The sequence below is a fragment of the Triplophysa dalaica genome, chromosome 1 (assembly GCF_015846415.1).
Source record: "Triplophysa dalaica isolate WHDGS20190420 chromosome 1, ASM1584641v1, whole genome shotgun sequence".
Classification (NCBI taxonomy): domain Eukaryota; kingdom Metazoa; phylum Chordata; class Actinopteri; order Cypriniformes; family Nemacheilidae; genus Triplophysa; species Triplophysa dalaica.
In genome coordinates, this window is record NC_079542.1 from 20,824,037 (window position 1) to 20,845,888 (window position 21,852).

The 21,852-nt window shown below is 41.1% G+C and overlaps 1 protein-coding gene across 2 annotated transcripts in view; it reads right to left on the bottom strand.

Annotated features, from left to right (window-relative positions):
* Positions 1-6,419: 6,419 nt before the first annotated feature.
* Positions 6,420-21,852, bottom strand: part of aqp9b (aquaporin 9b) — a 53,731-nt gene continuing 38,298 nt past the window's right edge. Inside the window, exons 1-6 of one of the 2 annotated variants that reach the window (XM_056743772.1) lie at positions 18,427-18,686; positions 17,578-17,704; positions 15,406-15,543; positions 10,802-10,920; positions 10,148-10,365; positions 6,420-7,848 (exon numbers count right to left, since the gene is read on the bottom strand). In XM_056743772.1, coding sequence (XP_056599750.1) covers positions 7,680-7,848; positions 10,148-10,365; positions 10,802-10,920; positions 15,406-15,543; positions 17,578-17,704; positions 18,427-18,645 — 990 coding nt within the window. In that variant the 5' untranslated portion in view covers positions 18,646-18,686 and the 3' untranslated portion in view covers positions 6,420-7,679. Of the gene's footprint in view, positions 7,849-10,147; positions 10,366-10,801; positions 10,921-15,405; positions 15,544-17,577; positions 17,705-18,426; positions 18,687-21,852 lie in introns of those variants that run through there. The other variant, XM_056743782.1, reaches the window with a different exon arrangement.

Genomic DNA, 21,852 nt, shown 5'->3' on the forward strand with positions numbered 1-21,852 from the left:
GAAACGATGTGTGACGTAGATGAGATGTCGCTCGCAGCATCGGAGGGAGACTGGCATCCGACTCTGCCGAATCCAAACTCCACCCCCAGCGGTCGAGTTCAGGAGGAAGCAGAAGTGATGTCATCCGTGCTAACCCGGGGATACGTGGTTCCTGAGGTCGGTGCGCGGTGCAAACCGCGCCCACCCCGGGTGCCATGTTTTTCCCGGAGGTGCATGAGGAGCTGTGTAAAACTTGGAACGCTCCACTCACGGACCGTTCCAGTGAAACCAGCTCCGGCTCCCTTACTTCCCTCGATGGTGAGGCAGCCAAGGACTGCGTCGAGATCCCCCGGGTGGAACGTCCGCCTGCGGTGCACCTGTGCCGCGGACGGCTACCACCTGGGGGGGGATCGACCACTCCTACCGTCCAAAGCACGTAAGACTTCGGCATCACTGGTGTCGAAAGCTTGCGATGTTGCGGGCCAGGCTGCCTCCTCTCTCTATGCCTTGGCCATCCTGCAGGTCCGCCAGGCCAGGGCGTTGAGAGGGCTCCACGAGGGTAAGGCCGACCCGGGTATAATGCAGGATCTCCGTGCCACCGCTGACAGCGCTCTACGGGCGACTAAGGCGGCGGCACGGGCCCTGGGTCGGACGATGTCCACGGTAGTGGTCCAGGAGAGACACCCCCGGCTATACCTTGTGCAGAAGAGTGACAGCAAGGAAGTCCGCTTTCTTGATGCACTCATCTCGCAGGGTGGGTTGTTGGTAACACCGTCGAGGACTGCGCTCAGCAGTTTTTTGACGGCGAAGCAGACAGTGGCAATTAACCACATTTTTTTCACGCCGCGACTCGGCCGCCTACAGGCCTCCGAGATCTCACGTGACGTCTGCTTCCCTGCAACCCAGGACCCTTTCGACATCGGCTCCGGTTCCTGTGCCCCCACAGGCGGCACCCCGGAAGCAGAGGTCGAGGGGGAAACCTCCACCCCGTCAGCAACCTCCTCGCGAGAAGGGACACTGACGGGAAGACCCCAGGGAGAACAACATCGGGCCCGAACCTTCACAGCCACGGCTCTGATCGGTCGGTACGGGACGACTCCTGCCTCGTCACCAAAGCCGGGCCCTTGTTAGGGCTTGGCGCCCACTTACTCACTGAGTTTTCTGTTCTCCCCGGGTTTACTTGCAGCCGATCGCACACTCCACTGGACTGTGCTCGGCGAACCGACCTCACACCCTGGCGAGGCGTGAGGTCGTACACATACGACAGCCGTCACCACTCTCAAACCGACAGTGCGTGCCGTTGTCCCGCCAGGCAGGTAAGCAGGCGGAGCAAAAACCTTCCCTCCGGGGACTCCCCGCGACATGGTTAGCTCCGCCAGCCGACGAACCACCCCCCGTGGGAATGATGAAGCAGACCGTCCCCTTGGTCACCCTGTCACAGTCCCTGGGAGCTCGAGAGCTGCCCACACTGTCTCGCTGGCTAATGAGGGCGGTCCGTCTTGGTTACTCGATCCAGTTCGCCAGAGACTCACCCAAGTTTCGGGGCATCATCTCTCCCTCTGTCAGAGGCAGGGACGCCTCCGTACTTCGGGTAGAGGTCACCACCCTTCTGGCAAAACAGGCATCGAGTTCGTCCCTCAAAACCAAGATGTTCAGTGGGTCACCACCCGCACTTCATCGTTCCCAAGAAAGACGGCGGGTTGCCCCCAAAGGCTGCGTACCCTGAACAGAGCACCTTCACAAGCTGCCATTCAGGGTGCTCACACAGAGGCGCGTCCTGACATCTATGAGGTGTCAGGATTGGTTCGTGGCAATCGACCTGAAGGACGCTTACTTTCATGTCTCGATCCTCCTCGACACCGGCCGTTCCCACGGTTCGCGTGCGAGAGGCGGGCATATCAGTACAGAGTCCTCCCTTTCGGTCTGTCCCTGACCGCCCTTTCTCCCTGAGAGGAAGGCGAGCGGGTACTAAACTATCTCAGCGACTGGCCTATCTTGGCACACTCGCGAGATCTGTTATGTACACAAAGGGACCTGGTGCTCCGGCACCTAGGTCGATTGGGACTCCAGGTCAACCAAGAGAGGGGCAAGCTCTCCCCAGTGCAGAGCATCCTCTTTCTCGGTATGGAACTCAGCTCTGTCACCATGTCGGCACACCTGTCCGCAGTTGTGCCCAACCAGTGTTGAACTGTCTGAAATGAACATTTTAGGCAGACAGCGGTCCCCCTGAAACAATTCAGAGGCTCCTGGGACACATGGCGTCCTCGCGGGTTAATACCCCTCGAGTTGATGCACATGACACCGCTCCAACATTGGTTTCAGAGTCGAGTTCCGAGGAGAGCGTGGCACACCGGCAGCAGGCGCATGGTGATGCCGCCCTGCTGCCGACGCACCATAACCCCTAGTCTTTATGACTTTTTCGACGGACTCAGGTCCCTCTGAGCAGGTTATGAGGCAGGTCGTGGTGACGACTGAAGTCTCCCTGCAGGGGTGCGGTGTAGTGTGCAACGGGCACGCAGGTGGGGTGTTGGATGAACCCCCGCCTGCGCTGGCATATCAATTGCCAAGAGTTGTGGGCTATGCTACTTGCACTGAGCAGGCTACGGCCTCTCGTGCGAGACATGCACGTGCTGTTCCGAGGACAGCACTATAGCTGTAGCGAATACAGATCGTCAGGGTGGCGTTCGCACACAGCAGCTAAACACAACTTGCTCGACGCCTCCTCCGGTGGAGTCAACAGGTGACTCGTTCCCTGCAGGCCACACACCCCGGGCAAACTGAACTAGACAGCCGACGTGCTTTCTCGCCAGTTTATGCCTCGTGGAGAGTGGCGACTCCACCCCCGTGCAGTCCAGCTCATTTTGAGGCTGTTCGGGTAGGCCCAGGTAAAACCTGTTCACCTCCCGTAACACCACCATTTGCCCGCTTGATAGTCCCTGCCCTCGGCACGGATATCCTTGCGCACAGCTGGCCGCGGGATGGGCGGAAGCACACCTTCCCCCCCCCAGGAGCCTTCTTGTACAGACTCTGTGCAAGGTCAGGGAGCAGGAGCACCAAGTGTTATTGGTTACACCACACCGGTCTAACCGCACTTGGCCTCAGAGCCGATGCTCTGGACAGCGACTCCCCCTGAACCATTCCCCTGACAGAGGACCTGCTCTCTCAGGGGAAGGACACGTTCTGGCATCCCAGATCAGACCTCTGGAACACCCATGTCTGGTCTCTAGACGGGACGAGAAGATCCTAAGATGGCTACTCCCCCTATACGGCTGAGACCATCACCCAGGCTAGGGCCCCATCTACTAGGCGGTTACACGCCTCTAGACGGTGCCTCTTCTCGTCCTGGTGTCTTTCTCAACGAGAAAGACCCACTGAGGTGCTTGATCAGGATTGTGTTCCCCTCCTCACGAGACTGGAGACTAACATCTCCCTTCCACACTGAAAGTGTATGTAGTCGCTATTGCCACTCATCACGACTCAGTCGGTGGAAAGTTTCTAGGGCAACACGACCTGGTCACCAGGTTCCTAAGCAGCGAGAGGGCGGAATCCGCCTCATCTCCGCTCCATACCCTCTTGGGACCCTAAGTGGTCCTGGGGAGCCTCAGGGCCCCCCAAAGAGCCCCTCGGAGGTTCCGATCTTCCTCATAGAGTAAGACGGCCCTCCTGACGGCGCTCACTTCCTTCAAGAGGGTAGGGGACCACCGAGCATCCTCCGTGTCCCTGGATTGCCTTAAACTCGGCCCTGGAAACTCTCACGTTATCTTGAGACCCAGGCCCGGATGCGTGCCCAAGAAGTTCCCACTACTCCCTCCGGGGCCAAGTGGTGAACTTGCAGGCGCTCCCCATAGGGGAGGAAGACCCAACCCGATTAGTGTTGTGTCCAGTACGTACTGGACCGCACGCAGAGCTCTGAAGCTCTGACCAGCTCCGTGTCTGTTGGAGGACAGCAGAAGGGGAAGGCTGTCTCCAAACAGAGGCTGGCGCACTGGGTCGTGGACGCCGTTACGACGGCATTCCGATCTCAGAATCTCCCATGCCCATTGGCAGTGAGGGCTCCCTCCACACGGAGTTTAGCCACCTCCTGGACACTGGCAGAAGCGCCTCTCTAGCAGACATCTGTAGAGCTGCGGGTTGGGCTATGCCCAAACACCTTCGCAAGGGTTAACAACCTTCGCGTAAACCCGGTGTCAGCCCACGTCCTGCGTGGCGACATGTAGGACTGGCATCCGGGGGGGCGTATGCCTGCGAAAGCACCTTTCCACCCTCTAACAGGTTGGGTCAGTGTGCTATTTACCTTTTCTTCTTACCCGAACACATCGCTAAGAAACTGGTACCTCACCAGCCTCCCTTCTTACCCAGACACTGGTTAAGAATAGGCATTCCATCCATCACCAAACAAGCACCCCCTGGGGGCTGGCTGGGCAGAGCAGCCTTCCCCCTTAGGCCGGGATACCATGTGAGCTATCACAGATAGCTCTAACCGGACCTAGTGCTACCGGACGTCTGTAACACCCCCTCCGTGGGCTGTTCCGTCTGATGTATCCTCATGAGAATGGTTCCCACTCCTGGTAACCCATGAGCTTCCCCAGGTGGGCCTCCACCTCGCGGTTAACTACTCAGTCCGCACGTTCCATGCGTTCTCCTCCAAGGACGAGACCATACCTATATCCACCATATTCCTCCCCACGGGTAGGAGGTGGCCTCTGTAGCGCTTCTCTGATTAAGAGTCGCGCTTACCCGGTGTAAACTGATCTGGACGGCCTCTCGCCTATAGAGAGCTAAGGCCCCGTCCGTGAAAGTTACCGGTCAGGGCTGTACCCATCTTTCTCCAAGAAAGCTCTGGAACCCCCCGACCACCACACTGGAAGGTTACAGTCTCACGAAAGCTTCGAGATGACACGCCCAGGCTTGTTACCGTCGCTTCGCTAGAGATTGTGACGCGATACAGCGTTGTGGCGTTTTCCATAGGCAACCCCATCTGTCGTTCTCGACACAACGTCGAGAGACCGACAGAAAGGGAACGTCTTGGTTACGTATGTAACCTCAGTTCCCTGATGGAGGGAACGAGACGTTGTGTCCCTTATGCCACGAACACGTATCGTATTCTGCTGCAGTTTGAGAGGTCTCAGGCTCTTCAGAACAAAGGTAAGTGAATGCTGCACGCCGGCCTCCTTTATACCGGATTTCCGGGGGCGGAGCCCGGCATGCAAATTGCATTCGCCAAATTTCATTGGCCTTTTCTATAGTAGTCAGAGTTGATTGGTTCTCAAGGGCGAACCCCCATCTGTCGTTCTCGACACAACGTCTCGTTCCCTCCATCAGGGAACTGAGGTTACATACGTAACCAAGACGTTTTTTAGCCACCCTACAGCCGAAATCCACTAGGGGGCCTATGGGTTTTAAAACTTTGTCAGAAATTTGACCACAATCTACATTGAGATGCTCTTAGTTTTATTTTTTTACTTTTTCAATTAACAGAAACAGAATCAGTTATCATTTATTTATCAATTTCTCTTAATAATTAGATTAATAAAATTAAATAACTGATTATTAACATCAAATCTGTATTCTAGAGTCTTTTTAGGCTTTTCCAATGATATAATGTCTGTCATGACAAGATAAGAATTTACATGCAAAGTAAATTAATGAAGTAAATACATTTTTTTATCAATTACACTTCCTACATACTTTATTTTATAAAATATTGTTGAAAAATGTATTTTAGAGTCTCAGACCTTTCCAACGATATACAGTTGGTCATGATTAGATCTGAATTTTCTCAAAAATATGGAAGCAAACATGGATGTCACGAATACGGGACAGTGACAAGTGAAAGGACATAAAAAAATCTAAGCAAACTCTATAAAAAAGAAACAATTACCCTTCCTACATTAATTAATTCATAAATCTATATTCTAGTGTCTTAGACGTTTACAATGATATATAGTTTGTCAATTTAGTTAAACAATTTTTACAGTCAGCTTTTTTGTACCCTCAGATTCCAGAGTCTTAAACTGTTGTGTCGCCAGATATTGTCCTATCCTAACAATCCATAGAATATCATAGAAATATCAATAGAAAGCTTCATTTTTCAGCTTTCAGATGATGTAAAAATATAATAAAAAAAACTGGTTTTGTTATCCAAGGTAACATATATTTTTAAATGACTAAGCCACACCAAGAAAGAAATCCTAGAACCGGTTCATTTACTGAAACACAGACACAAAAAGTAACATTATGTTAATGTTTTTTTATTTCAGTTCTACATCAGTGTATATCAATATTGTAAATTGAAATAGTCTCAAAATTTATAAAGAATAACAAACTTAAAAAGAATACAATTTTCAACTGAAATGATGAGGTACAAAAAAGAAAAAGTTTCTTGTACAAACAATATGATGAAAACAATATTAAATGCTAAACATTTGCACACAGAAAATTTAATTTTCAACAGCTAAAACTCAAATCTCAACTAATGCATTAAATATTTTGAAGCCAAGCCAGAAATAACAATGTCCTGCTTTATATATAATCACATATCATATATACTTCTTTTTCTTAATGTTTGCGATACACTCTAGCATGCATATTTATTTATACTTTAGAAGCAATAGTTCATGGGAGGTTTATTTTTAGCATGCATTTTGACTTTTGCTCTATTATCTCATGCATGTTTCCTTACCAACAGTTAGGCATGCAGCTCACTGTCCTTCTTTTCATTTGTTCAATTCATCCTGTCTTGACAATGATGCCTGTTCTACTACTTTTAGTATTTAGTCAATTCCTTTATTTTAGTGCCTTCAATCTTCTAATAGCAAGATATATAAGTTAGGTGGATGCTCTGTGCAAGCTAACTTGAGAATATAAAAAATATATAACTGGTATTAGTTCAGAGAAAAGAAAGAGTGACAGGGAATGGAAGGGAATTACTACCCTAGAGTGTTTCAGCTCTCTATACATATTCTGGATAACCTACATCGTCAGTGTCTTAACAAAAAGGAAAACCTGAGAGAGATTATGACTAGATCATTCCAGGGGTAATAATATGGAGTGTCCGTTAGGTCCTAATTTTTTTACTGGCACTGGTGTGACACTTGTCAATGTAAATAACAGATGTTTAAGAAAGCTGTCCTGTAATCACACAGGAGGTTTATTTCTCTGTGGTCCATGTCTAATGAATCCTACCTGAGGTTTTCCTACACTATATGCTCATTGAACATTTGCAATGTGCTGTCCATTTTATGGTTATTCAACATTTTTTTAAGCCAAAGAATTCCTCATGTTATGCTTCACAATATTTTTTTCTACTATGGTAGTGGATAATGCCCCAGAAGTGAAAATTGCTTACATTCTTCCAAATCTAGGACTTTGTGTTTATCAGAAAAAAGACATTTATACAGGTTTGAAACAATCTGAGGGTGAGGAAATTATGACAAGAATTTTCATTTTTGGGTGAACTATCCCTTTAAGTATTCAATATGTATGACAATATGTCATTTAAATAGCTGCCTAAAAGGGACTACGTTTTTAGCCAAATACCTAATGTTTGGAAAAATAACGAAGTAAAACATAGACACAGATCTGTTCTCTGATCCATGACAGAGTTAAAAACATCTAGAGGAAAAGACAGACAAAGAAAGTGTGCAACAAATAAGAGCTTCTTGCTTGGCAAAGGAAAGACACAATCATTTGGTCTCTTTTTAGTTTACGGCGTTCATTTCATATTTATCTTTCAGACTTCTGTCGTCCTCAAAGTTCTTCTCAGGCTCAGGGTGGTGCAGCTCAATCATCAGGTAGTAGATCATAGCCCCGACCACACCTCCCACCATTGGTCCGATGACTGGAACCCACCACCAGCCGTCTCCAGCGCTAAAGACACACACACATGTTAAAACAGACCAGAGCCGGACAACATTCACAGTTTCTACCGCAATTAAAAATTGTTCAGTTTGAGGCAGGCCCGGATTGGCTAATCGGGAGCACCGGGAGAATTCCCGATGGGCTGGATTGTTTTTTTGGCCGCGAGACCGGTGTTGTCATGGCACGGTTGAAATGTGGATGCTCCTGTCCCTAGGCTGCCTGTACTCACAGCAGCCCTTATCTTTTTATTTATTATTTTACCGCAGCCCCATTCAGATTGCAGCCTGCAGGTTAATGATGACGTGATTATCTTTTGACTCCCTGGCCCCGCCCCCGACAGCAGCACTGCAAGTTGCTCAAAATAAAAAAACGTCAGAAATAAAAATGGATAACAGAAATCGCAAAGGCAGCGCTGAAAAGGCCAGAATTAAAAGAAGAAAGCTCTGGAAACTGACGCGGCCAAATGTTCTGAGCTGACCACATTTTTTCTCAAAACAAATGAAGACGACGAGACGGCCGGTAAGCTAACGTTAAGGTAGTTAGGAATAGGAGCACTGCAAGATGCTAGCGGCCGTGCAAAACAAAGTTGTCTGCAAATCGCCGTTCATCTATCAAACTTTTTCTTGTAGCTCTTCAGCAGCAGCCGCCTCTAGTCCAGTTTGCTGATAACAGTGATGAAGAGCCAGGCCCAGTAACATTACCAAGCTCCAGTCATGAGCCCAATACACCAGAATGGGCAGGTAGGATTGTCATTCAGAAGAACTAGTAATGAAGAGCCCTGAAAAATGCCCTGAGATAATTAATGATATTTTTGGAACAGAAATAAATGTTTAAAATTGTATTTAGTATCAGAAAGAGAGCCAGGACCCAGTTGTATCATGCCAGAGACTCTCACTGTGAAAGACACAGCAGGTAAGCTGTTGTTGTACCACAGTCACAGTGTGTGTGAATAAGCAAACATGATCACTGCAGAAAATGCTTTTCTTACTTATTATTTTTGTCTTGTTTCCAGTTCAAATATCTAAATATTCTTAATTCAAGATACATTTACTAGACAAGTGAAATGGCATAAGAAATTATGTCTGAAAAAACACCTAAAAATGTTTTTGCTTAAGACAAGCTAAATCTAAATTCAAACGGAAATTCCCTATTGGCAGATAATGTAGGCTAGCTTGTTTTAAGGAAATATCACTTAATTTTGAGGGTTTTTTTTTTCAGAAAACAAGACATAATTTCCTGTGCCATTTTACTTGTTTTGTAAATGTATCTTGATTTAAGATTTTTTTTGATATTTGAACTGGAAACGAGATAAAAATACTAAGTAAGAAAAGCATTTTTTTTGCAGTGATCACATTAGTTACAATATAACAACTCTCTATGCCCAAGCGTTACTAGTGACCCATTATGTTTTTAATCAAACGATAGTTACAAAGCCCACAATTGAAAGGGAATAGAATAAAAGTCATATGAATTAAGCCTGCATATTTTGACATTTGGAAATTTTAATTTGCTTTGATTTAATTTCATTTGTACGTCCATGTCAAATATGTTAAAGATTACAGAATGCTTTTATTGTGATTAAATACAGGTGCACTCGAGTCTAGGGATACAGAAGGAAGTGAGAAAGGGATAATTATCATTATTTTAATATAGTCAGTCGTAAACTAAAGTGAGCTGGTCTAAGGCATGAAACTCCAGGGCTGAAAATGAGTCCCAATCCGGCCCTGGTTTGAGGTGCTGGTTTGTTGATTTGTTTAATGATAGCGCTGTTGATAGTGTGTCACCCATGGTTGCTGTACATTAAAGGGTTACTTCACAGAGACTAATTCATTGTAATCTGTGCTTAGTCGGTCACTCCACTGCTTCCCGTCTGCATCATTCTTTCCCTCATTCAATCCCTTAGTCTGTTGATCCCTTTACAGGTCACTGAGAAAACAAGTGGTCTCTGTCTTTAATCATGTGCTCTAAACATGTTGACAAACTGTACACATACTGTATACACTGTACACAATCAATTAAATTCTTCATGTCATCTTTTCATTGCTAATGTGCATGCTTGTTTGTTTGTTTGTTGCAATTGTGACAACATAGTTTTCACTTCAGGTGAATCTCAAGTCTCAGAATTGCAGCTGAACAAAGTAGCAGCACAACTCACATTAGCACATATTTGAGATCTATGTTAAACAAACAGATGGAAATAGCAATGGTCTCGTCTTAAAATCAGATGGAAATGGTATTGAAAAAAAGCTTAACTGTTGGACCATTAAATATAAATAGAGCATATGGTTGCATTGTGAGTTTCCTGTACCTGAACACCTCTTTTCCCCATCCTGCCATCGCAGTGAAGAGCCTAGGTCCAAGATCTCTGGCAGGGTTGATGGGATAGCCACAGTTCAGAGACATAGACACTGCAATAGCCATGATGCTCAAGCCAATGACCAATGGTTCCAATCCTCTAGGTGCCCCAATATTCCTCTGATCTACAATGGCTAGAATACAGAGGACCAGGGCCCCTGCGCCAATCACCTGTGTAAATACACGACAACAGTATTTGCAAAATAGTCTATTTTTGTAGTCTTTGAGACTAGGCAGTGACGTTGTGGTTGCACTATGTTAGTACAAGTAGGTGGAATGTGACACAAGGTTAAAATAAATATGGGGTTTGATCTCTTTGAGTCTAACCTGAACATATTATATCTTCAACGCGATATTAAGGTAATTCTATCCAAGCATGGCTTATGAGCTCACAAAAATGTTTTTCCAACATATGTTTTAAGGACTCATGTTTAATGTAGGTCTTGTACTAATCAATAAGGACAAATAAAAGGTAATGTAAAAATATTAAAAATGTCCTTCTGCTCACTGAAAAGTTGAACAGAGACTATGAAATGTTCTGTCAAGTTTATATAAAACAGCTGAGATCGTCTGATGCTTACAATAAAAAAAACTGTGATTCTCTCACCTGATCAATGAATCCATTGAACAATGGGAGGTTTTCTCGTGGATATGATGCAAAGATCCCTGCTGTGGCATTTTCACCAGTCACTGTTAGATTTCCACCAGAGAAATCTGTGAAGGCATCTACGGAGATAGAGACAGTAAATTAAATTAATTTTGCTACAGTAGTTACGGCTCTGCAACTACTCTGTTTGTCTACGTTTATCAAATTTAAAGTTCTGCTAAATTTCATTGACCAGAATGAGGGACAAGTCAAAACTCTTGAAAATATTAGTTTACGTTGTTTTATGCAGAGAAGAAAAGAAACTGTATCAGAACACTTTACAATAAGGAAGTTAATGCATTAGCTAATGTGAATTAACAATGAACAAAATTTCTAAAGCATTTATTAATACTAAACATTTTTTTTTATTAAATTGTAACATCACCATAAACCGACATGAATAACTGTATTGACATGAACTAGCATTACAAAGGGGTATCACTATATTTTTAAACCATATTCTTGTTATTGTGGGTTTATTTTTATTTTTTCTACTATGGCAGTCAATGATGTCCCAGAAATGTCAGTTGGTATCGTTCTTCCAATTATCTTTCATTTTATTCAACAGAACAACATTTATACAGGTTTGGAACAACTCGAGATTGAGTAATTTATGACAGAATTTTCATTTTTGGTGGAGTAACTATGGAGCAAATTTTTTGCCAAAACTAAACAAACAAATCCAGCGTTTTGCAAAAAACGCGACCTTTTTTTGCAAAAGAAAATAAACACCTTGTACAAACAGAAAGCGCTTTACAAATACTTAATGCAATTCAAGAAAAAATTCAATGGTGTAACATACAAATGTACTGTTAAAGACTCACCTTTTTATGAGATTCTCTCACAAATATGACCGTGCAAAATTTATCACAAATGGGGTCAATGCTGATTTTCTCACAAATGTAACTTCCTCTTCCACAACATCATGTGGTGCTATTGGGAATTTTACACTAGTTTCCCTGAGGAAAACCTTAACATTACCTTGTGTGCCACCCTTGCTAGTGTCAAAAACTTAATTACGACAAATTTCTTTAATCAAGTTTCATTCAGTTGAATGTTCATTCATGAAATTTATTGAAGCTGTTAATATTACTCAGTGGCTTTTCTTAATAATAAACAGTAAATTATGTTTTGGTTTTAATATGCAAATAACGTGGGCAACACACCTGGGTGCATTTGCAATGTTGTCACCCCTTACACCCCTTCTCATTCTCTCATTCTTGTTTATCAACAAATAACGTTCACAAAACACACTACTTTTTCAAGGATACTTTCTAATATGGGAATTTCTACATCATTTTGTGTTCATATGTCCATTTTTGAGTAAGACGATGTGAAAGAGATTTCAGTTGACTATTTTGCACACTTTCTGAAATGTGAGTCTCTGGTTTTTAGTGATTTTTCTTCATGAAAGTTGCATTGATACATTTGTTTGACTTTTATCCATAGCGACTCACAAATAAAAAGTATTTAACATTATGTCTAAAAATGTTAATGCTTTGCAGTATAGTTGAAGAGCTTTGTGCAGTACTGTAGTATAATGCTTAAAGTTTTAACACCCTGTTGTAAATGTTGTTTTCGTCACACTGCATACACTAAATGGACAACATTTGGTTATCGTTGCTGTTTTTTACCATAGCCGGGGAAATTCTTGCCTTCTGCTGACAAAACACATTCATTTTAGTTGCAAGTTTGAGCACTTTATTCGTCTGTTCTGCCGATCCTTTGGCAGAGGTATTCTCTTCAGAAGTCGATGACCACGTATTCATTAGCAGTGGATGCGCCTCTCACACCCGGCTTTATTCATAGATAAGTAAATGGAGGTTTGTGAGAAAATTTGCACTGTAACATTTGTGAGAAAATCTGCATGATCCCATTTGTGAGAAAATCTGAGTCTTAACCACAGTACACACTGTAAAACTTTACTGTAAATTTACAGGCAATTTCTTACTGTATTGTACTGTATTTTTATAATACTTCGCCGTAAATTTTTTAAGTTAAAGTTTGTCGTTTTTGATGATTGAGCATAAGAAATTGAAATTATAATGTCCGAAATAAGACGCATGTTGCTGTCTGTCGGCGCCTTGTGATCTAACTTAGCTTAGCCAGTTCAGTCTGTACTCAACTATTCACTAATTAACTTTGATATATATATATTTGGGAAGATAAACATTTACCATGCCATTCGCGCAACCTTGCGTTTGATTTTCGATTCAGTTTTTTATTCGTCTGATGAAGATCGACTAACGTAAGTTCATCATAAATAGCCTTATAGTTATAGTTCACGTGCTTACAAAAACTGTTCAGTTCAGTGCATTTGAATCTGTCTTATACTGCCAGCTAATGAGAACACATGTCATGTTCCTAATGCTAATTTTAAATGTGGTATTCCAGGTTGCCCCAGAAGATTTTAAGGCTCATTATATTCGGAGATCACCAAAAGAGGGACACAAATACGTCTGCTGAGCAATTAATAGGTAATGCTTACACTTTAATCTGTGACATTGGTATCTGTCAGGAAAGATGTAGTGTTTTGAAAAATGTAATTTTACACCTGAAGTCTAGTGCCTTGCCCATTTAAGTTTGATAAAAGTTTTCCTTTGTGTCAACACTGACCTTGCATATATCCAGGTATCACGCAACACCTCAGCAGATAGGCTTTGTCCTAATATACTACATTTTCAGTACAGAGGCCACATGGTGAGGTATGCAATGTGGCTGAAGACTCAAATGCACTGTCTGATTCGTTTATTGATTGTTGTGATGGTGAAGAGAAGTTGGATTTTGCACTATTGCCAGATAATGCAAATTAATCAACATTTTTTAAGAGTATGGCACTCTTTTATCTCAAATTGCAGGCAAAGCACTTTCTCCCATCATCTCTTTATCAGTCGGTAATTGAGGGGCTGCAGGACATCCATGACATTAGCCACACAGGGTAAGTGAAAAATTAACTACACTTGGACTTTCTGAAAATGATATCAAGAATTTTTTAGACATTACGAGAACTGATGATCTTTTTCGGATGTGTGATACCCATGCACTACACACTGATAAGAGGAGAAAGTCTTTCTAAAAAGCCAATTTCAAGGATGGTGAACCTGTTCTTATCTGCCTTGGTAAAAATGAATCTGGGAAGGAAAGCTTTGCTAAGTACATTCCCATTAAGCAAAGTTTAGAAGCTCTGTTCTGCTGTAAATAAGTTGTAGAACAACATAAGAATTCACGATTTGAAATTAAAGCAAATGATGTCCTCTGCGATGTATGGGATGGCAGTAATGTTGATCACAATGTGCTGTTAAAGTATGATACAGATTCATTGGCTTTAAGCTTGTATCAAGACACTTTTGAAGTGGCAAATCCACTTGAATCTGGCAAGAATAAAATTGCAATTTTGGTGTGATAACTATATCCAAACAAATTATTGAAAGACATCTGATTGAGAGAGAGAGAGATATAGAAATAGGCATAAACATAATAATATTTTTTGTTTGTTTTTTGCCTTGTAGACACTTTCTCAACTTCAACCCGGAGGTAGGATCAAAAGCCAAGAAGGGGAGATTGACTACAAAGAAGACTGGCCAAGTTGTGAAAAAAAAGAACACTACTGTTAACCCACAGGTTTCCTCTCTTCTGAGAAAACTTACAGACTTTGAATGGAAATTTGTTTAGACACTTCAACTATCCACCGTTATTGGACTGAAAGTAAGTAAGGTTCCTGCATTGTTACTAATGTGCAGTTAACTGTTAGTTGCAATTTATGTGAATTTATTTTGTACGGCTGACATTTCAGCCAAAATGTTTATATAAGGAAATGTTCTGGCCTTTGAATCAGAAAAAAATGTTTTTAATTCTAAGACTATTGTTTTCTATTTCCATTTGAGACTACTGATATGGAAATAAAAGTAAAAATGTTCATGTTTTAAGGAAAATTATATTCTGAGTAGAAATAAAATGTATGCAACATATAACACGTTGTTATATTGTAAAGTTAATTGGCATAATAGTATAATACAGTACTTTGCCGGCAACCCAGCTGGCAGAATTTAAATTGAGAGTGAAAAGATTTAGAGAAAAAATTACAGCATGATACTGCAACTGCAGTACAATAATGTAAATATTGTTTACAGTTGTGGTTCTGTAAAAATACAGAATATGGCTCGCAACCCAGCTGCCAGTATTTTGCTGTACATTTACAGGGAAAGGTTCTACTGTGCATTCATTTGTTATACTTTTGCATTTTCTCTTGAATTGAATTCAATATTTTTTAAGTGCTTTCTGTTTTTTTTAGTTTTTAGTTTCTTTTGCATAGAAGGTTGCGTTTGTTTGCAAAATGCTGGATCTATCTGTTTAGTTTTGGCACAAATTTGGCTCCATAAGTATCCCTTGTCATTTTAGCAAGATCACTATATTTGAAACAAAAAAAGTTTAACTAGTGCAAAGGTCAGCACAAGCCCGAAAAATATTTGTGTGTGTGGCTGGGTGTATGCGCGAGAGAGTGCCTAATGTAAGTATTATGTCAGTGCATTGCATTTAGAGAGCAATAAAATGCTCTTAAATCTTACCGTAGTAAAGACAGAAGACAGCACTAGACCCCAGAAAGGCACCTAAAAATTGGGCTGCCACATAAACAGGGAATTTAATTATTGGGAGTTTTCCCAGGACAGTCATAGCCAGAGAAACAGCTGGGTTCACGTGTCCTCCTGAAAAGAGATGAGACAACCATTAACTATTATAGATATTCCACTATCTAAACCTAGCCTTCTGCTTGATTTAAAAATGAGAGAGACCCAGTCCAAAATGTTTTTGTAGTTATCCGTTGAGGATGACAAATGGATGTTTTATGTTTTATTGTACCAATCATGCTGTTGTATTGATTGGGGTTTTCATAAGAGCAGGTTGAGGTTTTTGTTGTGTTAGAAGAATCTATTAGAATTAACAGAGGGACACTGTCGCACTCATCTAGCACTCTAAAATGCTTTCCCGTCGCCAAATACTCTCAAAGTCTGCCCGCATCTACCCACTATGCAGACTATCTCCCTACTTAAGCCAGAATGTTCCTCACAAATACTGCACACAAACATGGCTTGAGAAAGTCAGTGGGAATTGGGTCTGACATAATCTGGCTAAATCTTCTGATCACTACAGGGCTCAGGAATAACTCATCTCTTACCCCACCTTACACTCAGCTTCAACTCTAATTCCAACAAACTAGAAATGGAAAACATTGGCCTTTCTCTCCACGTGTTTCCTTAAGAAGGATGGATCAATGCCTACACCTGACTCCCGCTGTGATGCATGCTTCAGAAAAGCTCATTATTTTGATACTGTAGTCAACATTACAACAAACCATCACAGTGCTGAGGGCTTTTGGGTTTGACAGCATATGCACATATGTACAATTGTGACTACTTTAGTTTTTTTACATTATACTGCCCAACCACAATTGCTATTTTTATTCATGTTTGCGCTTTCAGAAGCATGTTTCTCCTTTTTGAAGCAAACCATTTTCCTCTCCACAGTGGTGTTGAACTGTCGGTAACAGCACAGTTTATGCAAGAACAGAAGAGTATTTCCAATCATGAAGTTGCTGACTACTATGTCCAACATGATAATCTGTGAAGTTGGCTGTGAAAAATATTTTCTCTTAGTAGAATTCTAGTAGTAATTCTACTCTTAGATCTCTCCCACATATGCGTGTACATGTAGAACAAGATTTAAAATATTTTAATGAAATGATTCATAAATAATCACTGTACAATAGAGATCAGAATAATTTAAAAGACATTCTTTAAATCACCTGCATTATTATATTAAAATTCTCTCCTCACCATAATCCTTAAGGAATGCTTATAATGAAGGCCAAACATAGTTGTCTAATTTATTACATCAAATCCAACACACTGCTCCATCTGACACTAAGCCTTATTCAAGGTGTAAAGGGATCCTTAACCTAAAAAGGAAAATTCTGTCATCATTTACTCATCTTCGAGTTGTTCCAAATCTGTATAAATGTATTTCTTCTGATGAACACAGAGAAAGATTTTTACAATAATGCTAATACCCAAACAGATCTTCTAAGCATTCTTCCAAATACCTTTCTCTTAATCAGAACAAAGAAATGTATGCAGATTTGGAACAACTCGAAGTTGAGTTAATGATGACAGAGTTTTCATTTTTGGGTGGAGTATCCATTTAAAAGCATTGAATAGACCCATCATTTCCTCCTCCCCTTCTTCCACCACACTATACTGTATCTATTATGCTGTTTTTAAAGGTTTGTATGTGCACTGAACCAAATTCATCCCTTCCCTCTTTCTCTTCTTGTTACTCAGTATGCTGCATATTTGATCAAACTGTCTAAGGCTTATTATTCTGCATGAGAGGCTTTAACACCTCGCTAGTCTCTGCTCACTTTTGCCAGATCTCAAATATACATGAACAGCAAAATTGGGGGATTTATGTGGGTTTAATTGATTGCTTATTGAGTATGGATATCGTATGTTGGCTTGCTTTCAGATTTTGGTTTTATTGAGCATAATCAGATCACACAAAAAAACATTTTGAATGTTTAACATCCACTAATACTTAACAAAGATAAATGTGTTATCCTGTTAATTGCCATAAAATCGTGAGATTAAAATTCAAAAACACCTTGCACACTGACTTTCTGGGTTACGTGTAGATAACCCCAGTTCTAAACTACACTATTCACAGGGCATTACCAGTTACTGTACCTGAGACCCCTCCTGCAATGTACACAGCCAACATTACGCCTAGAGTAAAGCCAAAATGGATGGTGAGATTTTCTCCCTTAGCCCCTCTGCTGAGAACAGTCTGAGCTACTGATCCACAACCAAAAAGCTGCACACAGGAAATAGACAGAGAGATCATGACAATTAGTGGGATATGACAGAGAAGATAAGAACATTCGCTAAAGAGCACTTTTTCAAAATGAATTAGTAGACTGACTCATTCCATTAGGGATGGGGCAGTGCACCAAAGCAACACAAATGTCGAAAAAAACTCTTTTTGTTTAATTGAGTTGCAGAGGTGACATTATAACTAGTATAAAATACTTTATATACGAATAAGAAACCAAAATACATTCTAAAAAATGTAAACATTTCATTTAATAGGCATTAATGATGAGCAGTAAAAAGCAGCAGTGGTTTACTTGATTGCCAACATACAGCACCAGAGCATTTTAGTCTTATACATTATGTGGTCACATCTGTGTTGTCATACTAATATGTGGTCCCATGTGGTGTACATAAAGTATATTTTACTCATTTAAAAATGAATGAATATTAACAGCAATGTTAGTACTCTGACATTGAAGCAGATTGAAGTAAACCAACAGACTAATAAAGTGTTATATTTTGACGAAAACCAAACATGAAACAAAAGAGGCACCTTTTTCAAGTTTTTTTTATTATATTTATACATAAATGTTTTAATATTTAACAATTAACAATTATTTTAATGCTTTTTTCTTTAATAAAACTGTTATATTTACCACGGTGTCACTTTCCCTGGCATTACTGTCATATTGAAGCAAACAGATCAAAGACTTATCCACTTACTATTAATACAAACGTCCCAAGCAATTCCGCCAGAAACTCTCTGATGATGTCACTCCTCAACATACATCTCTCCTTCAGTTTTCTTATTTTTCCGAAGTCCATACTTTCCCCGACAGCTGAGATGTCTCTGATGTCCTGACACACAGTTGAAGAGCTGATTGTGCTGGAGTTAAGTGTCTTAGTCTTAAACTTCCCCGCCCCTCCCATTACATAGGACATGTTGCACACTGATATGTCAATTTGATGCTGAGACAAACGCTCCTATTCGATGGTAGAAATTATTACAAAACGGCATATAAATTAAAATAGGTAAATGCGAACCTTTAATTTCTTTCTTGTTGATTTTAAAATAACGTTAAACACATGATTTGTCTGTTGATGATCAGATTTGGAAAATATTTACGCACAGTGCAGGCCTATACATTCATTTATGAATAAAGTTAATACAACCTAATACACGATGCCACATAAACTTAGAGATGTATATGCATGGTTGTAACTGTAAAGAAATTCTTACATTTTTTCTTACTGCTTTAATTTTTTTATTCTAAACTAAAGCCTGATTTATACCCCCCCCCCCTCATTCCGACCCTCATAAACATATTATATAGCCTATTATATTTGAATGGAGGTGTATCGGGTTTGAGTGATGTACTTGCTTGAAATGAATACATCAAAACCCATTTTCGTAAATAAAAACGTTATTTTCATTAATATTTGACCTTTTAAAATGTTTGTGACGGTTTGCATTAAACATGCGAAGAAGCGAACATTTCAAGGACAAGTTACACAAGTTACTAGGTGATGAGTTACTGCTCGAGGCGAAAGTATTGACTCAAAAGTGTGTATGTCATTCCATATCTTCTCCTGGACACCTGGTGGAAGTCTGTTTTTCCTGAATACGACGGTAACTACATCGATCTGAAGCCCCTGAAGCGTTGGACACTTCGGGATATCAGCCCTGATGTGATTTCAGGTCACCGCGGCTTTCAGACATTTTGCGTTGCGTTCAACCGGTCGGTGGGCTTCATCCAAGCTTTGGACACTTCTGAAAGGTAGGTGGACCTAAATACACACTTTTAATCTTGTTACTGACGAAATTCCATCGAAATCCATCGAGGAGAAAGTATTTAACTAAATCGCGGAAATTGGGTAGTCACATTTGTGGCGGGAAGATTAACGAATGTACTGCGTCTGTATTCAACTCATTCTGACGGTGTTTTTCTTTACATTATTACATATGTTACAAAATTGTAACATAGTTTACATCACTTCGAGTTAGATTACTGAGGACTAGCCTGTAACTCTGTCTAAATTAATAGGCTGAGAACACTTGATATGACAGTAGGCCTGGGCAAGTGCAATGTGGATATGACAAAGTAAACAAGCATAATATTAGGTCTTTTTTGCATTTTTTCATGCATTGGATGAATGTGATCCAAAAGTTATGCTTGTTGTCTGATAATTTTGTTTACTCTTTTATCCAAAGTATCCTGCAACACATAATCCATGTTGATTTGAACATTTTATGTCAAACTTACATTTACATTTAGTCATTTGGCAGTCATTAGTCATTTTATCCAAAGCGACTTACAGTGCACTTATTACAGGGACAATCCCCCTGGAGCAACATGGAGTAAAGTGTCTTGCTCAAGGACACACTGGTGGTGGCTGCTGGGATTGAACCAGCAACCTTTGATTTACCAGTTCAGTGGTTTAACCCACTAGACCACCATCTCTACCTTTCTCTAATCATGTAGATTATATAGATTTACAAACATGTAAGATGATTCTCCGTGTTTATAAGGCTTCTGGTGCTGCTTATGTTAGAGAAATCCAGTGTTAATCAATGTATGTACAGTTGAGGGGCCTAATAATTGATGTTATGTCTTTACAGCTAATTATGAAAAGGAGAAAGGGGCCCAACACACAGCCAAGTCTAGCCAGACAGCACCTCCTGGAGAGAATGAATATTTGTTGTGTACTTGTATGAATATGAAATAACAATTAATATTGATGTGTATTGTTGTTTTCTCTTGTATTCTGAAAATAAATGTTTATGAATATGAATGAACGCTTATTTATTATAATTATTTTCAGTGAGGTGTCATGGGTCTGATGCCCATTCCACCTAAAACAGTACATTTTCATGATTTCATTTGAAAGAATGAACAAAATTCTACCTTCTATTCAAATTTCATGCAAATATCGGATAAAATAAGGAAGTTACAAGCAAAAACCTGTGAATAATAAGCATTTTCGGTCACACGACTTCTATTGTAGTTAATGTAAACTATTTTACTACATTCCTCGGTATTATAAATATCATAACTTTCGCAATCCTCAACTGATTTTCACAATTCAGGTGTCGTCGTAAAGGGAATTTTCAGCTCTGTCTAGTCATTTGATCCATTTTGAGCTTAGGGGTGTTTGGAAATTTTGTCATCATGCCTAGAGTAATTTGATTTTGTTACATTCTCCTGCACGATAGACATTAAAACGCAATACAAGAAACTATAATATATTATGACATAAAATGAAATACACTATACGACACAATATTTGTAACCGAACACACATTTGACTGATAACAGTAATCATCAGGTCATGAGTTATCGACTTCCTCTCTTCCTGTCAAAAGTTAAGTAAAGACAGATGATCTGCGCCCAGTTACTAGTGTGAAATACAACTGTAAATTATATTTTATTGTCGCTATGGCGACATAGCCTATATTTGTAGCATACGTGGAGCAAAGGGTGTAGAATAAGACATTGCGATACGGAATGGTTAATATTGAACGTGTATTGCGCGTATTGGTCCAAAAGGGGGAGCTCTTTGAAAAGGTAAAGGGAAATGATGGGACATTGGTCAAGGTGTCAGTCCATGACACTTCACAAGCACACAGGGCAGACTGTGAACAGCAAAAGCGATAGGATGGTAGCGTTATGTTTTGCTTACATTAATCACTGTCACTTGTACTGGGGGTGTCGTCTTTGATGTGAGGCAGACACTGTCAGTGCTGTGAAATGGGGGGTGCTGGAGAGGGGGTATGTGCTGATGGAGAAAAAGCACCCCAATGGGTTCTAACAAATTATAACACCCCTTCCCCTAGTCATCTTAGCAGCCTCTCAGCCCGTCACATGTACACATGATAACTGTTCTCAAGCTGTTGTATTGTATTTTTTTTTTGCTAAAATTTACTTAAGCATATTTCAATTAAGCAAAATTAAAAGGCAAGTTACAAGTGGATGATACATAGTCAACTGTATACAACGTTGACCTTGGGTTTTGTTAAATAAAAATGTCTAAGGTATGCACAATTGTATGCGTAATAGGGCAACTAACACATTTTACGCGCACGTGGACAAGCGTTCATACTTTTTCCAAGAAGTCTTTTATATTCGTATAAATATCTGCGGGCAGAAG